Source organism: Myxine glutinosa, chromosome 3, assembly GCF_964187855.1.
Source record: "Myxine glutinosa chromosome 3, kmMyxGlut1.1, whole genome shotgun sequence".
NCBI classification, from domain to species: domain Eukaryota; kingdom Metazoa; phylum Chordata; class Myxini; order Myxiniformes; family Myxinidae; genus Myxine; species Myxine glutinosa.
Window position 1 is genome coordinate 81541441 of NC_136263.1, and position 27164 is coordinate 81568604.

Genomic DNA, 27164 nt, shown 5'->3' on the forward strand with positions numbered 1-27164 from the left:
TTATTGTTCACCATTAAATGAAAAAAAATATACATTTTGGTTATCATCACCCAGTTAACCTTCACTCGTGGTCACTTCAAATTATTTTTTCTTGTAAAACTTATTAGCCATTTCCCCACACAGAGGAAGACGATTGTGTGTCTATCTGTCGAGGGTATAACGTTTTTACCATTTGAGATTTTGTCATCAAATTTTCAACAAAGCTTTATAATGTAAATGTGAAGAAAATAATTAATGAAATGTACAATTTTTTTTAGCTGTTCATTTTTATTTGTGAAGTGAAGTGAAGGTAAGCAGAGATTCTTGGTTATGGAAGTTTCACTAGAAGATGGTTGTTGGCAGAACTTGTGTGTCCTGCAGGAATATTTGGGGGACAGAGCACAGACAGAGCAGGGGGTGCAAGGACGGAGAGGAGTCGGTATAAGACGGAAAGACCACCAACCTGCCTGCGGTGAGAGAGAAAGGCCCTCAGAATCAGGTTAATCGCGGGAGATTCCAATGATTCTGAAAGCTTTGGTTTCAACAGCGTGAAGCCGAGCAAGGTGTGAGGCAGGAGCACCAGCCCAGAGGGGGGAACAGTATTCCATTGAGCTGCGGATGAAAGCCTTGTAAGTGGAGAGGAGCTCAGGTGTGCCAAGGAAGGACTTCGCACGACGGAGGATGCCCAGTCCGCGACTGGCTTTGGAGGCCAGATTTGAAATGTGGTTTTCCCAGGAAAGATCATGGCAAATAGTGAGACCCAAAAGCTTGAGTGACAGAACTTCTTTGAGAAAATTGTTGAGAAAGTATATGGGAGGGTTGTCCAGACGGTCTTTTCGGAGAGACAAAGTGAGAGTGTGCGATTTGTCAGGATTATGCAAAAGGAAAGTGTACCTGCATCCATTTTTTAACCACGGTTGTTATCTTTATCCTGGTTATCTTCCATGGAAGGAAACGTTATCAGTATTGCATCATTATTAAGCCATCGCTGTAAATTAAGCCTGAAAATCTTTTCACAGCTAAGAATTTACATATGACCGTACAATTGAAATGATGGGTGCACAAATCTGTTTAGTGTTCATCGCCTCTTTTGCTTTGCCTTTTGTACGGTAACTTTATACTGTCCTTCATTTTGTCCATTGTAAACTTTAAAATGTATTTTCCCTGACACTTTATAGTTTCTACAGTCCAGCATGATGAACAATGTTGGAAAGGCATTAATCTGATAAATTACTCTCTCGTGAGGAATATTCCATTAACCTGACCTCAAAAGCTGATCGTGAAGGAGATATGCAATTGGGAAGTTACAAACTCAGGAGCATCTGTGATCATATATTAGGTGAGAAGAGGAAAACGGTCATCTCTTCTATCTTTTGAAAAGTGTCGGCCATTGGGTGCCAATACCTTGGCAAAGTTCCAAATTCTTGTTGTGATCGAGGGTCGCTTTTGGCAGTACCTGCGGTGGAGTAACATCCTGTGTAGGGTAACAAATCAGTTATGGAAATGTTTATGACCAGTTGTTGGCTGTCTCTAAACCTTCTGGCTGGCACGAGGGATAATATAACAAGCAGTGTACTGTATATCTTCATGGAGAATTGCCTCTGATATTGTCTGGAGGCAAGGTTGCATTTTTTTTCTTTTTGTCCCTGAACTCTGGAAGTACAAACAAAGGCAGCCAAAGTGGACATGGTCGTATCATGCAAATACCAATTTTACTCGTCGGACATCTTTTTATTCCACATGTAAATCGAGGTCCAACTATTGGTACATCTCAAAAGTCCCTGAGTATGGCATTTTAGATAAAGTGCAGGCGTGACTTAGGCTAATGAGTACACAGCGTTCAAAAATAGGCAAGCCGCACAATAAATTTGCAGCAGTCGTGTGGCAGTCAATAAGACAGAATCCACTACAAAATGTCACTGAAATGGGTCAACAGGTACAGAGTACAGAGTTTTTACCAAAATGCTTTTAGATTTCAAATAAAAACGTTTGGATTGGGGTGCAAATCTCGAGTTATAATCCCACAACACAGGCAGCAACATTCCACATTCCAAATGTCCACATTTCAAAGGCTTATTAACCTCAAGTTTTGAAGTCGTGAATAATGCTGTTTCATCCAAACAGGTTTTGATCTGAAAATCCTCTTGTGCTTCTGTTTATTGGGTGGAGAGGATTTACTGCTTTGAAATTCTCCACATTAGTGCCCTGGTCTATTTGATCCTTTTGTTTCGATATAGAAGGCTGTCATTCTCTCTCATAAGATCCATCTTCGGTGCAGCTAATCTATAAAATAAACCTCTTTTGAGCCTCCGGTCTGTGCCTTAATGCCTTGATTGGCGGTTTCTATATTTTGCGCAAAAGTCAGCTTGTACACAGTATAAGTTCCAATGTTAATCCCACATATATATTTTTTTAAATATATATATATATATTATATATATTATATATATATATATATATATATATATTATATATATATATATATATATATATATATATATATATATATATATATATATATATATATATATATATATATATATATATATATATACAGTGAAACCTTGACTTACGAGTGCACCAACTTACGAGTTTTCCGAGATACGAGCCGTCGCTCGGTCGAATTTTTGCTTTGTGATGCGAGCCGAGATCTGAGTTACGAGCGAGCGAGCTTGGATATAAAACATGTAATCGTCGAAAAACATGAGCGAGGTGTGCGTGTTGTCGACTTGGCGAGGCAGTACGATCGTAGTACTTCTACGATATGTACGATTTTGAAGCAGAAGCAGTCGATAAAGGCTATAACGCCAGCCAAGCGCGTTAAGATTATTTCAAAGCTCCGGACCTCTGTCCATGAAGAGATGGAGAAGTTGATGTTTGTGTGGTTGACGGAGAAGCAGCTCGCAGGAGATACCGTGACCGAGAGCATCATCTGTGAGAAGGCACGAGACATTTACGGGGATTTGGTGCTGCAGACGGCGGGAACATCAACGGACGAGGCATCGGAAGAGTCATTCAAAGCCAGTCGGGGATGGTTTGATAATTTTAAGAAGAGGACCGGCATTCACTCCGTCGTCAGGCATGGTGAGGCAGCAAGCTCGGATGTGAAGGCAGCTGAAGATTTTATTATAACTTTTGCCGAACTGATAGAAGCCGAAGGATACATCCCCCAGCAAATCTTCAACTGTGACGAGACAGGGCTCTTCTGGAAAAAGATGCCGAGGAGGACGTATATAACGGCAGAGGAGAAGAGCATGCCAGGCCACAACATGTTCAGAGTGCCGGCGATAGCTCGCCTTCTCTTTGTGGAAGACACGGTGAGATCCTTAACATCCAACAACTAAAGGGACGCAAACGGGGCGCCCAGTTTAGCGGTACACACATTGATGAATCACCCTGCCTGTGAAACACCGACATGACAGGTTATAGCTGGGTCGGGATTCAAACCCAGGCTGGACAGTTTAGAGTCAAGTGTGCGTACCTCCAGTCCAGGCCATCCTGCCAACTTGTATGCTGCATACAGGTGAAATATAAAGCGCGAGATATTTATATATATATATTTCAAAAAAAATTGGTGTGGTTTTTGGGGGGCTGGAACAGATTAATAGCATTTCAATTCATTTTAATGGGGAAATTTAATTTGAGAAACGAGCAAATTGAGTTACGAGCTCGGTCACAGAACGAATTAAACTCGTAAGTCAAGGTTTCACTGTATATATATTGTTGCGGATTCGGGGGTCGGCGCTCCCCTTATCAAGGGGGGGATAATCCCCTTGTCTTTTAAGCTGGCCGTCCCCCAATCCTGGAAATTATGACGCTCCTCCCGGTTGGAATTAGCTAGGGTGATTTGTCAATGAAGTCCCAAATACCTACGTACTAACCGCGAGCAGGGAAATAACTCCCGCTCGAACCACGGACAAGATGGAAATTGCCGAGCGGTTAGCAATCCGCGGCCCGAGCCATTAACAATAAAACTAAACCCGATCCTGAGCAGTTCCTATCGTGCCACAGGTATTCAATTGAGAAAAGAAACAAATGATCAAATGAGAGGAAATCAGAGTAAGGGAAGAACAAAGAGTGGGTTTATTAACTATATACAAAAACCCAAAATAAGAGGAAATGAAAGCAATATACAGACTACAGAGCAAAAGGACACAGGGCAAGCTTAACTATACAGTCTTACTTACAACCCCGGACAAACAGACAGACTTACACGGGAGGGTAGTGGTAGGAGGAGAAGGTCCAAGCAGATGGTTCCAGGCTCCGGGTCCGCGGTGAAGAATGGCAAACAGCTGGTGTCGTTGGCGCACGACCGGACCTTATAGATATAGCGGGGGACTGGAATGCGGCGTATGTAATATGCGTGCCAACTCTCTCTCTCTCAACGTTCATCTCAGAGGGTACCCTCGCGCAGATCTCGTTACAATAATCAAGGAGTCCGTGGCGCCGTTCTCTCCCAATGGAGCTCCCCTCGCGGTCGTGAAAGCAGTCCTCACGCTTGCGCTTATATAACGCGCTTCAATATCACTCCACGCTCTGCCAGGCCATGCCCGTCGGTCAGATTACATCAGCCCTGGTTGGCTGGTGGGGGCTTACCGGCCACGCCCTGATGGTGAGTTGACGTGGCCACACCTCGTTCTTGGCGCTCCACCCTCTTCTTCTCCAAGCTTGACCGCGTGCGTAATGGCAATTGGAGTGAGCGCTGAGGCGGCTGCGGCTGGCGGAGGCGCGTAATACAATTTGAGAGAGAGGCTGGCAAAATGGACGGATGGGGCCTATCTTATTTAATTCATACAATGCAGATGCAACTATTGGGAACACACCCTTATCTGAAACACATATTAAGGAAATAACTAAAGTCCTATGGTGTCCTACATGTGGCATATGGACTAACTACGGGTGCGACCTTTGACCTTATTAAATGATGGAATATTTACAAGAGTTATTATTTACAAGTATTTACAAGTGAGGGGTTCTCAAAACCGCAACTATATATATATATATATATATATATATATATATATATATATATATATATATATATATATATATATATATATATATAATAGAATTATATATGTATAGCACTTCCACATACACTTACATACACATACACATATATACACATATCCGGGGTCTGCCTAGCAGGCATGTAAGACATCGGCCATTATAAAAGCTTACAGTGTTAGTGTGAGAAATTTCTGGGGGTATTCCGGAGACTCAATAGATCAGTGTCTGTCACCGCGTAAGTGATGAGGTCCGTGGGTTCGAGTCCCGGGTTGTCAATTTTTTTCACCCAAGCCACATGCAGGAATTTATTCCTGTTTATTAAATGTGTATATATATATATATATATATATATATATACATATACGTATATATATACGTATATATATATATATATATATATATATATATATATATATATATATATATATATATATATATATATATATATATATATATATATATATATTCATTCACATTCCTATCTATTTTATAGATAAACTGCACCGAAGATATATACATTTCCCTTTTTAAGGTGATTTTCCCTGTTAGAGCGGGGGTTAGCCTTGAGGGCCCCATGACAATCATCATTGGTTCCCTTTTTGTGGCAATGTTTTTATGGCCGGAAGCCCTTCCTGACGCCAACCCTCTATTCGCCTCTTACGACATCCAGGGATAAGGTGCACCTATTCAAAACCAGGGCACACACCGGCACATTCATCCCAACAAGCTGGTATTCAATTTGCCAACCTCGGAAAGATGACAGGCTGAGTCAACCCCTCTGGCGTTAATTCAACGATCGCCGAGATTCGAACTCAGGATCCTAGGACACCAAGCCAACACCCTAACCGCAAATATTTACAATTATATATATATATATATATATATATATTATATATACTAGCAACGGTACCTGCCCTATGGGTGGGGCTTAAATTGGGAAGCCCAAATGAAGAGGCAAAATATCAGAAATTGAAGGCTTTTTTATTTTAAACGATTCATATAAACATCCGTTGAATCATATCACACGCAAATCATCAAAATCTAAACAGTACATGGCGCACATTTTGAAAAAAGATTGAATTCTGCAAAACGGAAGCAGCCGCTACACGTCTTTCTCAGTCGCACGTTTATGTGTGAAGAGTGTGCACCGAATCTGTAACACGGAAGCGGCCACTACACCTGTTTCTCAGTCGCTTTGCACACGCTGCCGTGTTACTTCGGAGCCGCACGTTTATTTATTTAGGAAGAGTTCGTGAGGAGTTGATCTACTCTCTCCTGGTACGTAGAATTTCAACAAAAGCCACATCACTGTTCATATCGGTAAATATTATTCCATCGTGTTTGGAAAAACTGGAAAATTGGAAAACTTGGAAAAACAATATAGCCTATTTTACTCCATGGGGTCCTAGGATTACCCACCCAAAATATCGTTGCGATCGGTTCAGCCGTTTTTGTGGTACCTTCGAACGGACGGACAGACGGACATTTGGTGAATTATAGTAGGATATTATATATATATAGTATATTTATATGGAAAACAGCTTGACCGATTTCCCTCATTATTTGTACGACTTGCAAGATTGCAAGTAGTCTACCCGAGGGTGGAGGAGATTACTTGCAATTTCCGGCTATACGTGCAGAATGGAGCAAGTGGTTTAACCACTGAGCTCTGCCGAAGGGAGAGGAAACCACGATAGACATAGTCACTGAGACTATATTTCACTCCCGGAGAGGGGAGCGAGTATTGTCAGTAATATTACACACCAGGCCAAATTTATGGAATATTGATAATGATTTGTAAGCTGAACATTCATGTTTTGCAGGCTGATATTCCCAGCAGAGCAGTGAGCAAAGCAGATGGAGAAACGTTGGCAAAGGTATTGCAATAGCTTTGTCTAATATGCTGTGTCCGCTTTGCATTTTGTGTGTGTAATAGAATACGTGAAGGCAACAATTTTGAAACGGTCATTGTATTCCAGGACTGCAAAGTTCCATTTTTGGAGACGAGCGCAAAATCAGGCCAGAACGTAGAACTGGCTTTCATGGCCCTCGCTAAGTGAGTTTTGTACTTGTACAACCCCATGCCATGACACTACACATTTGTGCTAAGCTAGGAGAGATGGGCATGCTGCTGTTTACCATTTAATAGTTACTTTTTTAATGTCTCCTCCCCACTCCAGGATAAAATTATTCGATTTTGGATTTTTAACTGTTTGTGGCATGAATGTAGGAAGTGAATGAAGCAGTTTTGCTGGTGGTGGAACTGACCAACGTGTGGTTTTCCGCTTGTGCAATGTGTTTCAGAGACCTTAGGCACAAAGAGATGGCCGAGCTGAACAAGCCAAAGTTTACACTACAAGAGTACGTGACGACCGAAGAAAACAAGTCGTCCTGTTGCTTTTCCTAATAATGCATCTTTAAAATGAATAACCGTGACTTTCATCCGATACTGCTTTCCTTTCTCCTTTTCTTGGCTCCCCAATGATTTCAATTTGCACTGTAATCGTGTATGGTTGCTTCCTCGCTCCACCACAAGGTGTATTTGCACTGTAATCTCCGATACTCCAATTTCATCGTCCAATCAGGTATGAGTTTCTGGTTAAAATGTGCTTCCAGCACTTATTTCTTCTTCTTTTTTTCTTTTTTTTTTAGCTCTTGTACATATCTTTTTGTATCTGGAAATGTAATTATCAAGCCATAATGCCAAGGTTTTTATATCGACAAACGCTTTTTGATCCCCTTTGAAAAGGCGCCGCAACAAGGACGTTTGATGATGCATTTCATTTGGACACAGGTTCAACCTGATGGTCTGCATTGCAATCATTCATTCAACAGATTTTCCATTTCCAAACGACTTTCTTCCACCAAACTTGTCCCGAATTGTTTGAGCGGCTTATAAGTTATCTGCAGGTGACCTTTGCTTGCAGGTTTTCTGGCAATGGCAGCTTTGGCCAAAATGGCACGATTTGCATCAGTGTTAAATGCTGTCATAAGAAATGTTTTTTCTTTTCAAGTTCACACACAAATCCTTAACGAATTGCCTTTTTTTTTTTGGAAATTTAGCACTGCACATGCAGGACTGATTGTTTGTAAGATTGGGTAGGGGATTGGGGAAAATCCGTTTTATGCCTTAAAAAGGTACAATCCATATGAAACTTCAGAACAAATAAAATGATGGTTATTGTCTTCTTGTGCTTTTGCCACGTGAGATTTGGATCATTTTGCTATGTAGAGGAGTTTTTTTTTTGTTTGTTTTTAATTGTTTTATTTTTTTTGTATACAAGGTCACGGCTCGTGTAAGAGCTAACTAACATTGATCACAAAAAAAGACAAACTTACACATAAAACATGATAAAGGGAGCGGGAGAACAAGATGGAGATCAGGGACATCAGGAGATCTGTGGGAGGGAGAGGGCTTGGGGGGAGCAGGCATGGGAGGGGGTTGTATTAATCCACCTTTGAAAATGAAAGATGCATTTCAATTTAAAGGTTGGTAATTGGTAATACGAGGGAGTTCTGGGTTCATCTTCTTTATTGTAGTATGGTGAATGCAGCTTCAAATTGGGAGCCTGCCAGGAAGGCAGTGAAAAAAAAAAAAAACCACCTTTAGAGGCCATTTTTCCCCGCAAGCGGGGGTTGGCCTTTTTCGGGGACCGTGGTTGTTGTTGTTTTTCGGTCCCCTTTTTGAAGCAATGTTTTACGGCCGGATGCCCTTCCTGACGCCAACCCTTTTTGCCGCCTTTAACGACAAACAGGGAATTACCAGTGAACTGGTACTCAATTTGCCGACCTCGGAAGGATGACAGGCTGAGTCAACCCCCCTGGCGTTAATTCAGCGATCGACCGAGATTCGAACCCAGGATCCGAGGATCCTAAGCCGGCACCCGAGCCGATAGCCCAACACCAGGGTTCAAGGCAGTGCCAAACCACCTAATGTATTTCATTGCTCAAGAAACCGTCACAGGCCCATCGTTCCAAAGGATGGGCTAGTCGCACATCTGGAACTCGCTCGTAGCATTATTCTCCCGATTGTGGAATAGTCTGAGTCTGTCTTGTCTGTCTGTCTGTCTTGTCCTATAGTCTGTCTTGTCTGAGTCTGAGTTGCACTCATAGTCTCAGTCTCTCAGTCTCAGACTCTCAGAATAGTCTGAGTCTGTCTTGTCCTATACACTTACCCGCCATCATTGCACCTCATGCACATCCTTGATCTCATCTGTGCATGCAGTTTTTCCCATTTTGTAATCTCTGGGCCATTGGTATTCATTGTTGATGTTCCTCTGTGTAAGTCATCCGCCTTCCCCCAACACCCTTTTGGTAGTCGGCAAAGCTGTTGCCCTTTCTCGTTGACCTCCTCCATGAGCCGAGACCCTTGTATTAATTTAATTAATTTGAACAAGCAGTGTACTTGTGGCAGACAAACCGCTCCATTTATTTAATTTTATTTTTTTTGGTATACAAGATCGAGGCTCGTGAAAGAGCCAACATTCATCGCACAAAAAGTCAAACCGACACATACAACATATAAGGGGAGCGGTAGACAAGATGAGAGAGGGGAGAGGACACAAACACAACATTTGAGAGCAGGGACATCGAGAGAACTGTGGGAGGGAGAGGGCTTGGGGGGAGGTGGGAGAGGTATAAAACATATGCACACTGCAAGGACTTCCAGGAAAGAAGTTGGAATTTCAAAAAAGTGGATCTGGGGTGAATTAGCGGGGGTAGAAAAGATCAAGGTTTTGGATTGCCACCATGCCAGTTGGCTGAAGCTACCGTTTGCAGTATTACAGGCCAAAGCCTTTTGCAACACAGCTACCCTCACTCATAGATTTGGTGATTTCACAATTCCCAAAAGTTTGTCCTGGCACTTCTGATCACATCCAAGTGAGTGTTTATCTTTGGGGTCTTCAGAGCACCATTAAGATACCAATGTGCACAAAAAGTTGAATCTGGTCTCATATCCACTTGTTTTGTAGCATCTATCACACAGACTTGGAAAAAGTAATGAATTATTAAGCGACCAGAAAAAAAATTCGATGCAGGAAAATCTCATGCTTTCACCAGCTCTCCAAATGGATCGGCTGCTTTCCTGGCCAACCTTTGGAAGAGGGTGCAGTCTGAGCTCCCAGAATCGAAGTGTTACATGAACACGAATTGGGCAAACCGAGCATCCAAAATGGCCGACACCTCGGTATTCTCTAGACTAGAGCCATTCGGCTCCTTCCTCCAGTATTCCAAGACTGCTACACAACATCCTTACTCTCAACACTCCTTTCTGCCACTCATCCACAACGATGTCAAACTCCATCCAGTCTGTGAATCTGCTTTAGTCATGTGTAGGGTGGCCCAAAAAAGTGGGCCCAGGAAAAGTTTAACTTTCATAATATCCAATCGCATTTAAACGTAATTGGCAAATATTACTTACACAGTGAAGATATTAATGCAAATTTCAGTTGTCTACAAATAAATTTGCCAATTTCACTATGATTTATTACGAACATCGAGGCTTGATATGCTCCAAATGGGCGACATTTCGCTCATTGTAGAAGGCCACACATTGAGCAAAGTATGCATTATCAGAATTCTCCTCAAGCTTTCTTTGTTGATATTGAGCTGTTGACACTGGTGTCGAATAGATAACTTGGGACTGAATCAGGAACGGCAGCAAAATTATTGCGTGATCTTCCTGATTTTGGTTGGCCACTGGCTCCTCATGGTGATTTTGGTTGGCCAGTGGCTCATGGTGATTTTGGTTGGCCAGTGGCTCCTCATGGTGATTTTGGTTGGCCAGTGGCCCCTCGTGATTTTCATTGGCCACTCATGCTGATTTTGGTTGGCCAGTGGCCCCTCATGGTGATTTTCGTTGGCCAGTGGCCCCTCATGGTGATTTTGGTTGGTCAGTGGCCCCTCATGGTGATTTTGGTTGGCCAGTGGCCCATGGTGATTTTGGTTGGTCAGTGGCCCCTCATGGTGATTTTGGTTGGCCAGTGGCCTCCTCTATTTGGGGAATTCATGTTTAAGACTGCCATGCTGTCTAAATTTTTCTCCAAAACCATTGATTTTGAGACTTGCTGGATGCTTTTCTTGTTGAAAAGTCTGTGCAGGACAGGCACCTTGTCTGTAACAACGATTTTGTCCACAGATAATTTTCTACAGAAATGTACTTTTCGTCAGGTGTCCACGACATGGCGTGTAAATGTCAAATTCAAGAAACTTGGCAGATACACTCTCCCTTAACTCAGGTGAGACGTCCTGAAAACGGAGATTGAACGACAACCGTGAACATTATTAAACCTTTCCCGGGGCCAACTTTTTGGGTCATCGTATGGCTACCTGAGCAGCCATTTGTGAGGATAAAACGTGCACCAAGTTTAATTATCGAGCCGTGTGTGGTCCATAAAACAGATTTTAGCCTCGTACATATTATACATGAAGACATGTACTTTTGGAATGCTTGTTGAGCTATGGTCTGGTTAATGTTTAGTCTTAAAGCAGCATACGCAGGTACTTCACACCTGTGGATGCAAAGTTCAAAAAGACTTTTGGCTCAAATTACTGGGTTTGTTTCAACATATGCCTCGTATGATATTCTAAATTGTCATCATCTTCTTATATCCTCATTCTAAAAGTCTAAAAAATCACACATCATTCAACAGCAGCCACCTTTTATTCATATGAAAAAGCTCACGGCCTGTATGTTGTTAAAAGACATTGGATTGAAGGCGGCGTGGAGGTGAGAATCAGATTAATCCTCTTCTTCATCATCTCCTCCACCACCACCACCACCCTGAGCCTTCCTCATATTCTTTCTCTTGACACGTCCTGGCCTCCCACCTCCGTATGGCGACCGCAGGGAGAAGTCGATGTGTTTTTGGGAATCCAAACGCACTATGTACGACGGGATGTTCACGACCTGCTTGCGCACTCTGAAAAATAAGCGGAGAACACAAATCCATAGCAGATGTTATACCCAGATATGGTAACAATGCCAACCGCTTCTACATCTGCACACCAATCAGAAAAATCAATTCAGGATTAATCAAGGTCCAGGTAGCAAAGACCCAGGTAAAAAAAAAAGAACGAGATTAAAGAAACATATTGGACACATGCCTTGGGAGGTTTAATATCGAGTTACTTGATAAATCCCCAAAACATACCTTCTGCAGTTTAGTCAGGTGGAGTAACTCAATACCGCGTCAGCCATTCTGGCAGCACGAACTACAACGGCTAAATAGACATAGCACAAGGTATACGGCCAGGCCGAATTGACCTTGCAGAACATTTCCACAACCAGACTTTGTAACTACACCAGGAATCTACCAAAGCCAAAAGAAAATTTAAAAAGCATCAATCATAGCCAGATAATCGCCAAAGTACGACCATATACATTATACAGTCACGTGAAAAAGTAAGTACACCCCATGTAAAGTTTTGACTTTTTCAACATATTTCAACATACAGCTATTTGATCTTCATTTCAACAATATTGACAGATAAAGGTGATATAATATAACAAATATCATGAAACATTTACATTTTGTAGTCCATTGTATAATTTAAATAAACATAAATGCAAATTTCGCATGTGGAAAAAGTAAGTACACCCTTGGCTCTAATAGGTGGTATTGCCCCCTTTGGCAGAAGCATCCTCAAGTAGGCGTTTCTTAAAACTGTCGACCAGTCTCTGACATCGACTGGGAGAAATTTTTGCCCACTCCTCCATGCAGAATTCTTTCAGCTGTGCGATGTTTGAGGGGTTTCTTGCATGCACAGCTCGTTTCGAATCCCCCCACAACATCTCGATGGGATTTAGATCCGGGCTTTGACTTCGCCATTCCAGAACCCTCCATTTCTTTCTTTTCAGCCATTCCTTGGTGGATTTACTGGTATGTTTAGGGCCATTGTCATATTGCAAGGTCCACCTTCAGTTGAGCTTCAACTTTCCGACAGATGGCCTCACATTATCCTCAAGCTCCCTCTGGTACAATGAAGAATTCATAGTGGATTCTATGATGGTGAGCTGCCCAGGCCCTGATGCAGCAAAGCTGCCCCAAACCATAATATTTCCACCACCATGCTTTACAGTTGGTATCAGGTTCTTGTGGCGAAATGCTGTTTTTGGTTTTCGCCAAACATGTCTTCTGGTACTGTGGCCAAGTAGCTCTGCCTTTGACTCATCTGTCCAGAGCACATTGCTCCAGAAGTGCTGGTCTTTGCCTCGGTGTTCATTGGCAAACTTTAGTCTTGCCCTGATGTTCTTTCTGGACAGCAAAGGTTTCCTCCTGGCACACCTCCCATGTAGATCAAATTTGTGCAGCCTCTTTCTAATGGTGGACTCGTGCACTTTGTCATCAACAGTGCAAGAGCTACCTGTAGGTCCCGTGATGACATTCTGGGGTTTTTCCGAGACTTCTTTCAGCTTCTTTCAGCATCTTGCAGTCTGCTCTCGGGCTGAACTTGCTGGGCCGGCCTGACCTGAACAAGTTGGTAGTTGTTTGGAATCTTCTCCACTTGTAGATGATCTTCGGGAGTCGAATGATTGATTTCAAATTGTTTGGATATCTTTTTAAATCCCTTCCCAGACTCATAGGCATCTATAACCTTCTTTCTGAAGGCCTCAGAGCTCTTTTGATCTGGGCATGGTGACGCAGCACACTTCAACAACAAAGAGCAAACCAAACTAAATGTCTGAGGTTTAAATAAGACGGGTTCCTCCAAGATCCTCGCTAACGATGTTCTAATCATTTGCACCTGAGCTGGTGCACCTGATTCTAATTTTAGGTATTTGAAGTAGTGATAAATGTCGGGGTGTACTTACTTTTCCACATGCGAAATTTGCATTTATGTTTATTTAAATTATACAATGGACTACAAAATGTAAATGTTTCATGATATTTGTTATATTATATCACCTTTATCTATCAATATTGTTGAAATTAAGATCAAATAGCTGTATGTTGAAATATGTTGAAAAAGTCAAAACTTTACATGGGGTGTACTTATTTTTTCACGTGACTGTATAGGTGAGGGAAAATGCAAAGCAGGTCAGCTAAATAGTCAGGGCTTATGTCACCAAGAAATACATCGACATTTATGCCAGATTTGAAAAGCAACATGGTTAAAATTGTAAATCAATCTGTGTTTTCAATTGACAAACACACAAAGATAAACTGCAGCATATTCAACCGCTGGGCTGGCAGGATGGCCTAGAGATACGCAGACTTGCCTCTAACATGTCTAGTCTGGGTTTGAATCCCGACCCTACGAGAAACTGCCTTCCGGTGTTTCTCAGGCAGGGCGAGGCATCAATGTGTGTGCCGTCCCTCGAATGAACGTTAAACTGGGCGTCCCATATGCCGACATTAGTTGGTAGATGTTAAATATCCCACAGTGGCCTCCGCAGAGAGTAGGTGAGGCACTGCCAGCAACATGAACAGATTATAAATTCCTTTCGTAACTACGGCTGGGAGAGGGATGGCATAACGCGGCCAAGAAACTGCTTCAGCAGAATGGATGCTCTGTAACAGAGTATGGTACATCGGATCGGATTCAAAAGGCAAATAAATCTGGGCAGAAGCATTTGAAGGTGGAACCTCACCCTGTCCTTGTAAACAAACACGCGTACACCTATTTTGCTTTGTATGAATGCAAACGCTTCGGTCGGCGTCCACACACGACAACTCACCTGATGTGGCGCTGACGAATGAGAACACGAGCATGATGGATGGACTTGGCAAGGCCGAGCTTGAAGACCTGCGTCTGCAAACGACGCTCCAAGAAATCTTCCACTTTGAGTCCCAGCACGTAATCGAGCTTCATCTTGCTCTCGTCGAGCACACCGATGCGCACCAATCGGCGAAGCAAGGCATTGCCTGTGTGAGCACACCACCGGAAGGTTCACGCGGTGCATTTTGACACTTGTAGAACAATTCCAAGTGCAGGTTGAAAAAGTCTCAAATTGGACACGACTCAAATTCAGTGAAAGAATGGAAGAGATAAGATTGTATGTATGTGTGCAACATGGTTAGGGTGCGGCTTGGGATCCTAGGATCGAATCCCGGTTGATCGCTGAATTAACGCCAGGGGGGTTGACTCAGCCTGTCATCCTTCCGAGGTCGGCAAATTGAGTACCAGTTCACTGGTCATTCCCTGTGTATCGCAAGAGGCGACTAACAGGGTTGGCGGCAGGAAGGGCATCCTGCCATAAAACATTGCCTCAAAAAGGGGACCAAGGTGCCCGAAAAAGGCCAAACCCGCTCTGCGGGGAAAAATGGCCTCCAAAGGTGGTTGTTGTACGTGTGCAACATGGAATGCGCCAAATAATTCAAAAAGGTGAAATTATATTATTGCTGCTGCCGGCCTTCGTTAACTGTATGCACAGCGAAACGAGAGAGAACTCGATGGCGCACCGTCACAAATCCCTGGGCATGGTCCCACCGAAAGCAAAGTTGAAAGATGGCAAAAAGTTCCACCAAGAATGACCCAATATCAAATGGAGTTAAAAAATAAAATGTATTCAGTTATGTTACGCAGTTCCTGTTCAAAGTGCATGCTCTGCTCACCTTCAAACAGTCGTTTTGGATCTTTCTCCTCCAACATCAACAGCTCGCGGGCAGCTTTGCGAATCTTGGCGAGTGTAAACTTCACTCGCCACACCTCGCGCTTGTTTCTCAGCCCGTATTCTCCTGCGCACGGCACACGCGCACATTATTGCTATCAATTACCAACAGGTGAGCACACGAGGATGACAAATAACATTGGCTAGCAGGTAAGAACCATCGCTTCGCTGACGTGCCGGGTTTAACCAAAAGGCAGCACGTTGCACTCCACAAACACATTACACGTCAATCTGAGTCTCACTCTCAATGAGGATGTAAACTGAAGTGAAAGACGCGGGTCTGTTATAAAATCTTGACAAATGCAGCACAGACATCGTGTCAGAATCACGAAACTTCGCACCCATTGGTGGGAAGAAGTAATGTGAGGACTTTGCTTTGTTTCATTCGAATATCTTTACCTGTTCTGGAGAAAAAAGATGAAAAGGCATTACTTTTCAACGTGTCCTCGTATTACATATTTTTCTGTCGCTTCAAGAAGTATTCCAATATATAATTCTGTGTGCTCCTTCCGTATCCATAACATTTTATTTCAAAGGGTTCCTGCTGTCAGAGAACAATAAAAAATAAAACTGATGGAACTACTTACTACATTGAGTCCTGCTTAAAAAGGCATTTTTTTATGATTAAACTGACACGACGGTTTACAACTTTATAACATTTTGTTCCAAGTAAATCGATTATGAACTTTCCATTGGTACCATTTTTATTACCGTATTTCCCCGACATCGGCACCACTGTTAACTGTATGCACAACTTTCTAAATCTACACCACACGAGTGCCGCTCATCTGTGTGTCGCCATTTTTCTCAGAGATGGCTGAAACTGATCTTCGTCAAACTTTCAGAGGTTCATCAGTGAGTGTCTGCGAGTGTTTTAGGCAAAAACGTTTTTTTTTGGAAAGTTAGATTTTTTTTTTTTTTTGTTAAATCGCTCTATAGTGAGAGCCTTTGTAGCTGTGTGAAAGGTAATTTAAAATGATCCCTGATTAGTGTGTTATATTTTCCTTAGTGGGTGCAGGGGAGAGTTTTGGGCAAAAATAGAAAAAATTAAAACTGCGGGCAGTGATGATCCGGGGACCATGCCGCTCCATCCTGATTGGACGAGCGCGCTAGAGTCGTTGACAACGGCAGCCCGGATCCGATTGTTCAAAGTTTGAACTGAATCGATCGAAAAATGAAGGCAGGGATCCATTTTAAAGGTTTTCATAAAATCCAATATGGCCGCCATGTCACGTGACCTATGACATCATAATTAGGATTTGCACCCAATCAAGTGACATACGATAATTGGTCAAGGTATGAAGGTCATCTGACCAACGGTTTGGCCTGTAGGTCGATACAAAGTTCATGGCATCACAATATTAATTAAATAAAAAAATGCAGTCAGCACTTTTTTAATTGGCGCGCCGTAGACTAATTAAGCAAAAAATTAAAAATCGGAGAAAGAGCGTTCTTCGCCTTGGGGTGTACTATATATGTGTGCCAAGTTTCAACTCAATAGGTCGAAAAATGGAGGAGATAGATTTATAAGATTTTCACTAAATCCAATATGGCCGCCACATAACGTGACCTATGACGTCATACTTAGGATATGCATCAAGTCATATAGTATCCCATAAATGGTGAGTTTCAAATTCCTATGATGAAAGGTGTGACCTGTATGTCGCCAACAAATTTTCATGGAATCAGAATAATAATCTATCTATAATGCCAGTAATCTCTGTGTGTCTGTCTGTGACCGCTGTTTCTCGACAACCACGGGTCCGATATACTTGAAACTTGCCAGGTATATTGCTGGGGACCCGAGGATGTGCCTTTTCAAGGTTTCATATTAATCGGAGAAGTAGTTACCGAGCTATGTCCAAAAAACGATTCAACCAATCAGAGAGCAGCGAGCTATCACGTGTGCCGAACGTGGCGAACAGACTCTGCCTCGGACGGCACATTTGAGAGCGTATTCATTTATTTCCCGTTGGCAAACTATGTTGCCGCTATGTTGGCGTTAAACTATGTTTTAAAACTAATTAAAACTAATTTGCGATTCTTTCGCTTTCCTGCGCGTTTGTGCACGCTATGGCGATTTCTTTACCAAACTCCGCAAGCCGTTCGCTTTGGACCAAACCATTTCATGTAAATAGAGGGGGGGGGGGGGGGGGATTGTCACCGTACTCGCAAGCCGTTCGCTTTGGACCAAACCATTTCATGTAAATAGAGGGGGGGGGATTGTCACCGTACTCGCAAGCTGTTCGCTTTGGACCAAACCATTTCATGTAAATAGAGGGGGGGGGGGGGGGGGGGATTGTCACCGTACTCGCAAGCCGTTCGCTTTGGCTTTGCAAATGGACCAAACCATTTCATGTAAATAGAGGGGGGGGATATAATTTTAGATATATATATAGTACGGGCATGCCCTAGTAATAATAATCCGAGCGATTTCAAAAGGGTACCAATGGTCCCCTAATAATAATCCAAGCGATTTCAAAAGGGTACCTATGGTCCCCTAATAATAATCCGAGCGATTTCAAAAGGGTACCTATGGTCCCCTAATAATAATCCAAGCGATTTCAAAAGGGTACCTATGGTCCCCTAATAATAATCCGAGCGATTTCAAAAGGGTACCTATGGTCCCCTAATAATAATCCAAGCGATTTCAAAAGGGTACCTATGGTCCCCTAATAATAATCCGAGCGATTTCAAAACGGTACCTATGGTCCCCTAATAATAATTCGAGCGATTTCAAAAGGGTACCTATGGTCCCCTAATAATCCAAGCGATTTCAAAAGGGTACCTATGGTCCCCTAATAATAATCCAAGCGATTTCAAAAGGGTACCTATGGTCCCCTAATAATAATCCGAGCGATTTCAAAACGGTACCTATGGTCCCCTAATAATAATTCGAGCGATTTCAAAAGGGTACCTATGGTCCCCTAATAATAATCCAAGCGATTTCAAAAGGGTACCTATTAGGGTGCATCAAACGCCCCATGATTTTCAAAAAGTTGTTGTATTTTAATGTCTATTCCCTCAAATGTTACACTTGTTGGTAGAAGTATGTATGCAAAAAATAGATGAAATCAGAGGTGGTCCTGGGTGGCCACCGGCCACTTTTATATATTTAGGGCCATTTAGGGCCACAGCTAAACTACTTTACAAGATAATGTAAAATTAACTACAAGATAATGTAAAATTAACCATTATACCTATATACAAAAGTAAAGTCCTACTTTTACTAAATGCCTAATATCAAACAGTTAAAACAACCTTACATGTCAATGTAAAATTAACCAAAATCGTTCTTCATATTACAAAGTTGTAGTACAGTGTTGTAGTATTGTACTTTCATTGATTAAAAGTTTGAAAATGTATTAAGCACAACGCCAATGTCACTACTCCAACTTTGCTCGTTTCCGCAAATTTGGCCTCGCTTTGCGGTCACATTCAACCACTTGAAGAAGATTTTGGAAGTGGTCTTCTCTTCTTGCAGTTGAGACAAAATCAGTTGCGAGCTTTACTGCTCTCTTCGCAGGGTCATTCACAACATTAAGCCCATCCACAATGGACTTGGCTGCCTTGAAGTGCTCATTGTTCTGCCAAGTGTCAACATCCTCTGTTAGGAAGGTCATATCTAGGTGAAGAAGGTTTACTGTAAACCACGAGTCCTCGTTCACAGGATCAGCCAGGGTTGTCGCTTCTGTAATTTTTGGAAATGACGGTTTGCCATATCCAGAACCGTAGCGGTGTTTTGGAGTGCTTGGCATTTCATCTGGTTGTATGGCCAGTAACACATCTGCAAGGGCACGACGATCCTTTTGAGGAATTGCATTGCTGAACAGTGCCAAAACAACCAGTTCTGGGGTTAAATACCACAAATGTCTATCAAAGGCTTTCACAGCGCTGACTGAAATGGTTGAGTTGACAGCTTTATAGTTGAGCAGAGTCTTGTAAAAGCACAAATCAAACCATGGGGCATTTGAAGCAGACTGACATATGAGCCACCAATCACAATAAATATAAACAACAAAAACAACAAACTCCTTCAGTTTTTTCTGTTGATGTTGTGTTGTTACAGTTCCTCGAGGTAGTAGAGAAATTTGCTCTTCAAGTAGGCATATTTTGATGGAATAAAGAATCTTTGACATCCACCTTGCTTTATGCATGGCCCCTGGTCTGTGGAGTGTTCCTTGTTTTGTGACATCATCATCGAGGACTACCTGGCAGAGTTGTGCCATTTCCTTGTAGTCTTCCCTACAGTATGAAGCGCTTGTGCGGATTGTGCTTAAAACCTTGTTTTTGTAGGATAAAAGCAGCTGTTGTGCATAGTCATTGTACATGGAAATGTCAATTTTGGTTAAACTTTCATTCTTTGCATGCGATATGCGTTCCCAATTCTTCTGGAATTTTTGGAACAAAAATACTTCTGGAGACTTTGATGCCTCAATTTTGAGAACGTCAAACACATGATCCAGGATTACCTCTCCAACATGATGGCGACATGCACACCACAGAAGAGCACGGTCCAGTTTTGATTGAATGGTAACACAGGCAGCTGTAACGTGTCCAGTGTTTGATGCTGTTGTGTCAAAACATAAGTTGACAACTGATTGTTTGCACTTCCATGAATGTAGATACGTGTAAGTGTGCTCGGCAATGATGTCACCTGATGACCTATCACTTCCAGGAGGATATCTAGCCACCCCCAGTAGCTTTACATCAGTGGCATTCCCAACCAACACTGGCAATCTTTCTTCCTTGACATTCTTGTTTGTGAGCATTGGTATCTGCTTGCCATCCCAGTGAAGTGTTGCAGCTGTTGGGGCGATCCAATTTTCTTGAATATCTTTGGCGATAGCACTTGTTATTGATCGTCGAGCCTTATCAGCAGTTGAGTACGACTTGGCCACACGACGTGGATCACCTCCTGCCTCTTGAATTACAGCTTTGGTGAGCGCAACCTGTTGAACAGGAGTTATGTTTAGTCGAGTAGCAACAGACACAACTGAATGTCTTTTCAGAATATCATGAGGAATAAAGGCAGATGTACCTGCATATGTTGATCTGTGGTGACTACGCTTCCTTTGAAACTCTGGAATCGCCTCTTCTTCAGTTTCTTCCAAGCTATCTGCAGAGTCACTATCATCAGAGCATACAGAACTAATTGTCATCTCTTGTACACTGGATGATCATGACGTTCTCGTCTTGAAGCTTCCGCTAAGAGGCGTTTTTCTTTTCTATGATCTTTATCAACTTTCTTCTTGTCAACACCACCAAATGAGGCTACTCTGTCAGATTTCATTGACTCTAAAAATACTCTATCTTCCTCATTCTTAATGTTTGTCATTGCATCTTTTGTCCATACACCAAAGGTCTTATCAAGACGTTCATTCATGGTTTGCAACTTAGCCAAAGTGCTTGGAGATTCTCGGCGAGAAACAGGTATTTGACGCAATTTGTTATTGTCATTAAGAAGGTCAAGTATTAGTTTGCAGCATTGATGGTCTGAAAGCATAGGAATATTTGCTTTAGTGTAGAATTTTTTCAGCTGGATAAGGACGATGCTGGCAGATTTCCATTTCAGTGGCTGAGTTTGTTTGCCTTCACATATTTCTTTCTGGATGTACCACATCACGCATCGAAGAACCTGCCGGCAAGTTGGGAGGCGGACTCCTGTCAATGTACCATCTGCTTCTGTAAAAGCATTGCCAAGACCAAAAATGGCACTTGCTAATCTGGTCTTCTTATCTGCCATCTGAAAGAAAATAAAGGATATTATTAGACTACTAGTATGGGACCCACGATTAGACCTCCGATTTCATTCATGTAAAAATACAAACTAATTATCAAACCATCGTTTTTTGCATAAAATTGTTATATTTGTATTCCTCTCATCAAGACCTTCAATTTGATACCAAACATGACTAGGTTTGGGTGTAAAATAACAAAATCAAACATTTTTACATAGTGCGGCCCCGAAAATGGCCCTAAATATATAAAAGTGGCCGGTGGCCACCCAGGACCACCTCTGATTTCATTTATTTTTTGCATACATACTTCTACCAACAAGTGTAACATTTGAGAGAATAGACATTAAAATCCAAGAACCTAAGGGCGTTTGATGCACCCTAGTACCTATGGTCCCCTAATAATAATCCGAGCGATTTCAAAACGGTACCTATGGTCCCCTAATAATAATTCGAGCGATTTCAAAAGGGTACCTATGGTCCCCTAATAATAATCCAAGCGATTTCAAAAGGGTACCTATGGTCCCCTAATAATAATCCAAGCGATTTCAAAAGGGTACCTATGGTCCCCTAATAATAATCCGAGCGATTTCAAAACGGTACCTATGGTCCCCTAATAATAATCCGAGCGATTTCAAAAGGGTACCTATGGTCCCCTAATAATAATCCGAGCGATTTCAAAAGGGTACCTATGGTCCCCTAATAATAATCCAAGCGATTTCAAAAGGGTACCTATGGTCCCCTAATAATAATCCAAGCGATTTCGAAAGGGTACCTATGGTCCCCTAATAATAATCCAAGCGATTTCAAAAGGGTACCTATGGTCCCCTAATAATAATCCGAGCGATTTCAAAACGGTACCTATGGTCCCCTAATAATAATCCAAGCGATTTCAAAAGGGTACCTGTGGTCCCCTAATAATAATCCAAGCGATTCCAAAAGGGTACCTATGGTCCCCTAATAATAATTCGAGCGATTTCAAAAGGGTACCTATGGTCCCCTAATAATAATCCAAGCGATTTCAAAAGGGTACCGATGGTCCCCTAATAATAATCCGAGCGATTTCAAAACGGTACCTATGGTCCCCTAATAATAATTCGAGCGATTTCAAAACGGTACCTATGGTCCCCTAATAATCCAAGCGATTTCAAAAGGGTACCTGTGGTCCCCTAATAATAATCCAAGCGATTTCAAAACGGTACCTATGGTCCCCTAATAATAATTCGAGCGATTTCAAAAGGGTACCTATGGTCCCCTAATAATAATTCGAGCGATTTCAAAACGGTACCTATGGTCCCCTAATAATAATTCGAGCGATTTCAAAACGGTACCTATGGTCCCCTAATAATAATCCAAGCGATTTCAAAACGGTACCTATGGTCCCCTAATAATAATCCAAGCGATTTCAAAACGGTACCTATGGTCCCCTAATAATAATCCAAGCGATTTCAAAAGGGTACCTATGGTCCCCTAATAATAATCCAAGCGATTTCAAAACGGTACCTATGGTCCCCTAATAATAATCCAAGCGATTTCAAAACGGTACCTATGGTCCCCTAATAATAATCCAAGCGATTTCAAAAGGGTACCTATGGTCCCCTAATAATAATCCGAGCGATTTCAAAAGGGTACCTATGGTCCCCTAATAATAATCCAAGCGATTTCAAAAGGGTACCTATGGTCCCCTAATAATAATCCAAGCGATTTCAAAACGGTACCTATGGTCCCCTAATAATAATCCAAGCGATTTCAAAACGGTACCTATGGTCCCCTAATAATAATTCGAGCGATTTCAAAAGGGTACCTATGGTCCCCTAATAATAATCCGAGCGATTTCAAAAGGGTACCTATGGTCCCCTAATAATAATCCAAGCGATTTCAAAACGGTACCTATGGTCCCCTAATAATAATTCGAGCGATTTCAAAAGGGTACCTATGGTCCCCTAATAATAATCCGAGTGATTTCAAAACGGTACCTATGGTCCCCTAATAATAATCCAAGCGATTTCAAAACGGTACCTATGGTCCCCTAATAATAATCCAAGCGATTTCAAAACGGTACCTATGGTCCCCTAATAATAATCCAAGCGATTTCAAAACGGTACCTATGGTCCCCTAATAATAATCCAAGCGATTTCAAAAGGGTACCTATGGTCCCCTAATAATAATCCGAGCGATTTCAAAAGGGTACCTATGGTCCCCTAATAATAATCCAAGCGATTTCAAAAGGGTACCTATGGTCCCCTAATAATAATCCAAGCGATTTCAAAACGGTACCTATGGTCCCCTAATAATAATCCAAGCGATTTCAAAACGGTACCTATGGTCCCCTAATAATAATTCGAGCGATTTCAAAAGGGTACCTATGGTCCCCTAATAATAATCCGAGCGATTTCAAAAGGGTACCTATGGTCCCCTAATAATAATCCAAGCGATTTCAAAACGGTACCTATGGTCCCCTAATAATAATTCGAGCGATTTCAAAAGGGTACCTATGGTCCCCTAATAATAATCCGAGTGATTTCAAAACGGTACCTATGGTCCCCTAATAATAATCCAAGCGATTTCAAAACGGTACCTATGGTCCCCTAATAATAATCCAAGCGATTTCAAAACGGTACCTATGGTCCCCTAATAATAATCCAAGCGATTTCAAAACGGTACCTATGGTCCCCTAATAATAATCCAAGCGATTTCAAAACGGTACCTATGGTCCCCTAATAATAATCCAAGCGATTTCAAAACGGTACCTATGGTCCCCTAATAATCCAAGCGATTTCAAAACGGTACCTATGGTCCCCTAATAATAATCCAAGCGATTTCAAAACGGTACCTATGGTCCCCTAATAATAATCCAAGCGATTTCAAAACGGTACCTATGGTCCCCTAATAATAATCCAAGCGATTTCAAAACGGTACCTATGGTCCCCTAATAATAATCCAAGCGATTTCAAAACGGTACCTATGGTCCCCTAATAATCCAAGCGATTTCAAAACGGTACCTATGGTCCCCTAATAAATAAAAAATAAAAGCCAAATTGATTTCTTCAAAATTCCAGCAGGAAAATCACCGGGCAATGCCGGTTACTCCTGCTAAGTTGATAAAAGGAAAAGGAGCAACAGGAAGGGAGGAAAGCACAAAAAAACTGCATTGTCTTTACCTATTAAATGGCTAAAAAATTCTCAATAGTCTGAACACCAATCGTCTTACAAAGAGAAACACGCAAAACCAACATGCTGTTTACCAATACTCTTTGCCTTTAATTAAACTCACAAAGTAACATGTTCACGGAGGGCGGAGGCCGACCTCCATCTCTAAGCCGCAGTACCAGCGATTGGGTATTTAGCAAACTACATGCAATGCCATAAGTAGAAATAAAAGTCGCATAATGGTCGATCGATTGTTAATATTTATGGAGAGGAAGAGAGAAGAAAATAAAGAAAGGAGGGAGGGGAGGAAGAAGAAGAAGAAAGAAATAAAAAATAAAAAAAATTTAAAAAAACGCCCCGTGAAGGATCAAATACAGAAGTGAAGCGACATAAAACGTGATGCAAATGGAGGAAAAAAAGAAGAGAAAGCTTGAGCACACCTCACCTATAAGCTTGAGCTCCTGATCAAGTCGAGACTTCTCGAAGGGCCGACGTGGAGTCACGTACGTCTTGCGACATACCCATGAACGAGCGACGGGCATGGTGGCTTATCGCAACCTACAAAAACAACATGGCGTTAAAGAACGAGGGAGTTGGGGCGGTGGTCGTTTTTGCTGTACACAGCAGGATGTGGTAATTTAGAATGCAAAAGAAAAACACCCTCAAAAAGGGTGCAAGAGTTAGGGTTACCCTTTCAAACTTAATCCCAGGTGGCCCATCTCTGCTCTTTACACCAAAGGTGTTCGCAATCCACAAATCTCATTTCATGCAATCATTTCAGCTCAAACTCTGCCGACCGACAGGAGATTTTACAATCTTCAAAGCTCAAACAATGTGGCCATATTTTTCCACAAAATGGCGTCCACATAATGAGGAGACCTCACAAAAATTGATGTATGATGTAACCACCTCCTTCAATCGATAAACTATATGCTCTTACGAGTACAACCAAAACTCCGATGAGCTTTCGTCATTGCAACATGGCGCTGCACTATATCTACAACTACCACCATGATCTTGGTCCCATTTAACACGCTCAAAAACTACCAATTATATTGATGTAGGCCCAATTTATACGATTCCCGCCAAAAAACAGTGAACTGCATCTGGCAATATTTTGCCAATACAGAGCAAGTGCAAAAGTATCCCTGAATCCAAGTACCCCCTTATTGGCTACCCAACTCACCTGTAAGCTTGGCGCCATCTACAGTTATTGATAACTTGCTCTTCACCCCAATATGCAAGTCATTAAAATAAATAATGCCGATGACAACTCCCTACTTCCTATCCCTAATCCAGTTTCCGATACAGTGCGCTACTCCGACTAACAATTCCTTAATCATAACTACATTACCTTAACAAATTACTTCTGGATGTCCAAGGACATTACATTCGCTGCACTTCCTTCATCTACCCAGTCATTCATTCCCTAATGGAATACCAAATTTGCTATACGTGATTTCCCATGAGAAAGTCCATTCTGGCTATTTTTCTATATAATCAAATATATTAACTCACTCAATTATTCTGCTCCCACATGAAACTTGTCCAACAGTGAGTGCTTCCTCAGCTGATAGATCCTCTCTGCTGGTACGACATCCCCATATGCTCCTCTCTGCTGGTACGACATCCCCATATGCTCCTCTGCTGGAACGACATCCCCATATGCTCCTCTCTGCTGGTACGACATCCCCATATGCTCCTCTCGGTTGGTACTACATCCCCATGTGTTCCTCTCGGTTGGTACTACATCCCCATGTGTTCCTCTCGGTTGGTACTACATCCCCATATGCTCCTCTCAGTTGGTGGTACATCCGCATGTGCTCCTCTCGGTTGGTACTACATCTCCATATGCTCCTCTCGGTTGGTACTACATCCCCATATGCTCCTCTCGGTTGGAACTACATCCCCATATGCTCCTCTCGGTTGGTACTACATCCCCATATGCTCCTCTCGGTTGGTACTACATCCCCATATGCTCCTCTCGGTTGGTACTACAACCCCGCCCTATATGCTCCTCTCGGTTGGTACTACATCCCCTATATGCTCCTCTCGGTTGGTACTACATCCTCATATATGCTCCTCTCGGTTGGTACATCCCCTATATGCTCCTCTCTGCTGGTACTACATCCCCATATGCTCCTCTCGGTTGGCACTACATCCCCATATGCTCCTCTCGGTTGGGACTACATCCCCATATGCTCCTCTCGGTTGGCACTACATCCCCATATGCTCCTCTCGGTTGGTACTACATCCCCATATGCTCCTCTCGGTTGGTACTCCATCCACATATGCTCCTCTCGGTTGGTACTACATCCCCATGTGCTCCTCTCGGTTGGTACTACATCCCCATGTGCTCCTCTCGGTTGGTACTACATCCCCATGTGCTCCTCTCGGTTGGTACTACATCCCCATGTGCTCCTCTCAGTTGGTACAACATCCCCATGTGCTCCTCTCGGTTGGTACTACATCCCCATATGCTCCTCTCGGTTGGTACTACATCCCCATATGCTCCTCTCGGTTGGTACTACATCCCCATGTGCTCCTCTCGGTTGGTACTACATCTCCATGTGCTCCTCTCGGTTGGTACTACATCCCCATGTGCTCCTCTCGGTTGGTACTACATCCCCATGTGCTCCTCTGTTGGTACTACATCGCCATATGCTCCTCTC

The 27164-nt window shown here is 42.4% G+C and overlaps 2 protein-coding genes across 5 annotated transcripts in view; one reads left to right on the forward strand and one right to left on the reverse strand.

Moving 5' to 3' along the window:
• The window catches only part of LOC137423414 (ras-related protein Rab-37), a 42178-nt gene extending 34003 nt beyond the window's left edge, over window positions 1–8175 (forward strand). For both annotated transcript variants that reach the window (XM_068110555.2, XM_068110556.2), the window contains exons 7-9: window positions 6813–6866; window positions 6969–7045; window positions 7294–8175. In XM_068110555.2, the coding sequence (XP_067966656.2) occupies window positions 6813–6866; window positions 6969–7045; window positions 7294–7396 (234 nt within the window). In that variant the 3' untranslated portion in view covers window positions 7397–8175. The remainder of the gene's footprint in view (window positions 1–6812; window positions 6867–6968; window positions 7046–7293) is intronic.
• A 3459-nt stretch (window positions 8176–11634) lies between these two features.
• Window positions 11635–27164, reverse strand: part of RPS9 (ribosomal protein S9) — a 40332-nt gene continuing 24802 nt past the window's right edge. For 2 of the 3 annotated variants that reach the window (XM_068110558.2, XM_068110557.2), the window contains exons 2-5: window positions 24938–25050; window positions 15549–15671; window positions 14672–14858; window positions 11635–11912 (exon numbers count right to left, since the gene is read on the reverse strand). In XM_068110558.2, the coding sequence (XP_067966659.1) occupies window positions 11732–11912; window positions 14672–14858; window positions 15549–15671; window positions 24938–25034 (588 nt within the window). In that variant the 5' untranslated portion in view covers window positions 25035–25050 and the 3' untranslated portion in view covers window positions 11635–11731. Of the gene's footprint in view, window positions 11913–12143; window positions 12303–14671; window positions 14859–15548; window positions 15672–24937; window positions 25051–27164 lie in introns of all 3 variants that reach the window. The other variant, XR_010983695.2, reaches the window with a different exon arrangement.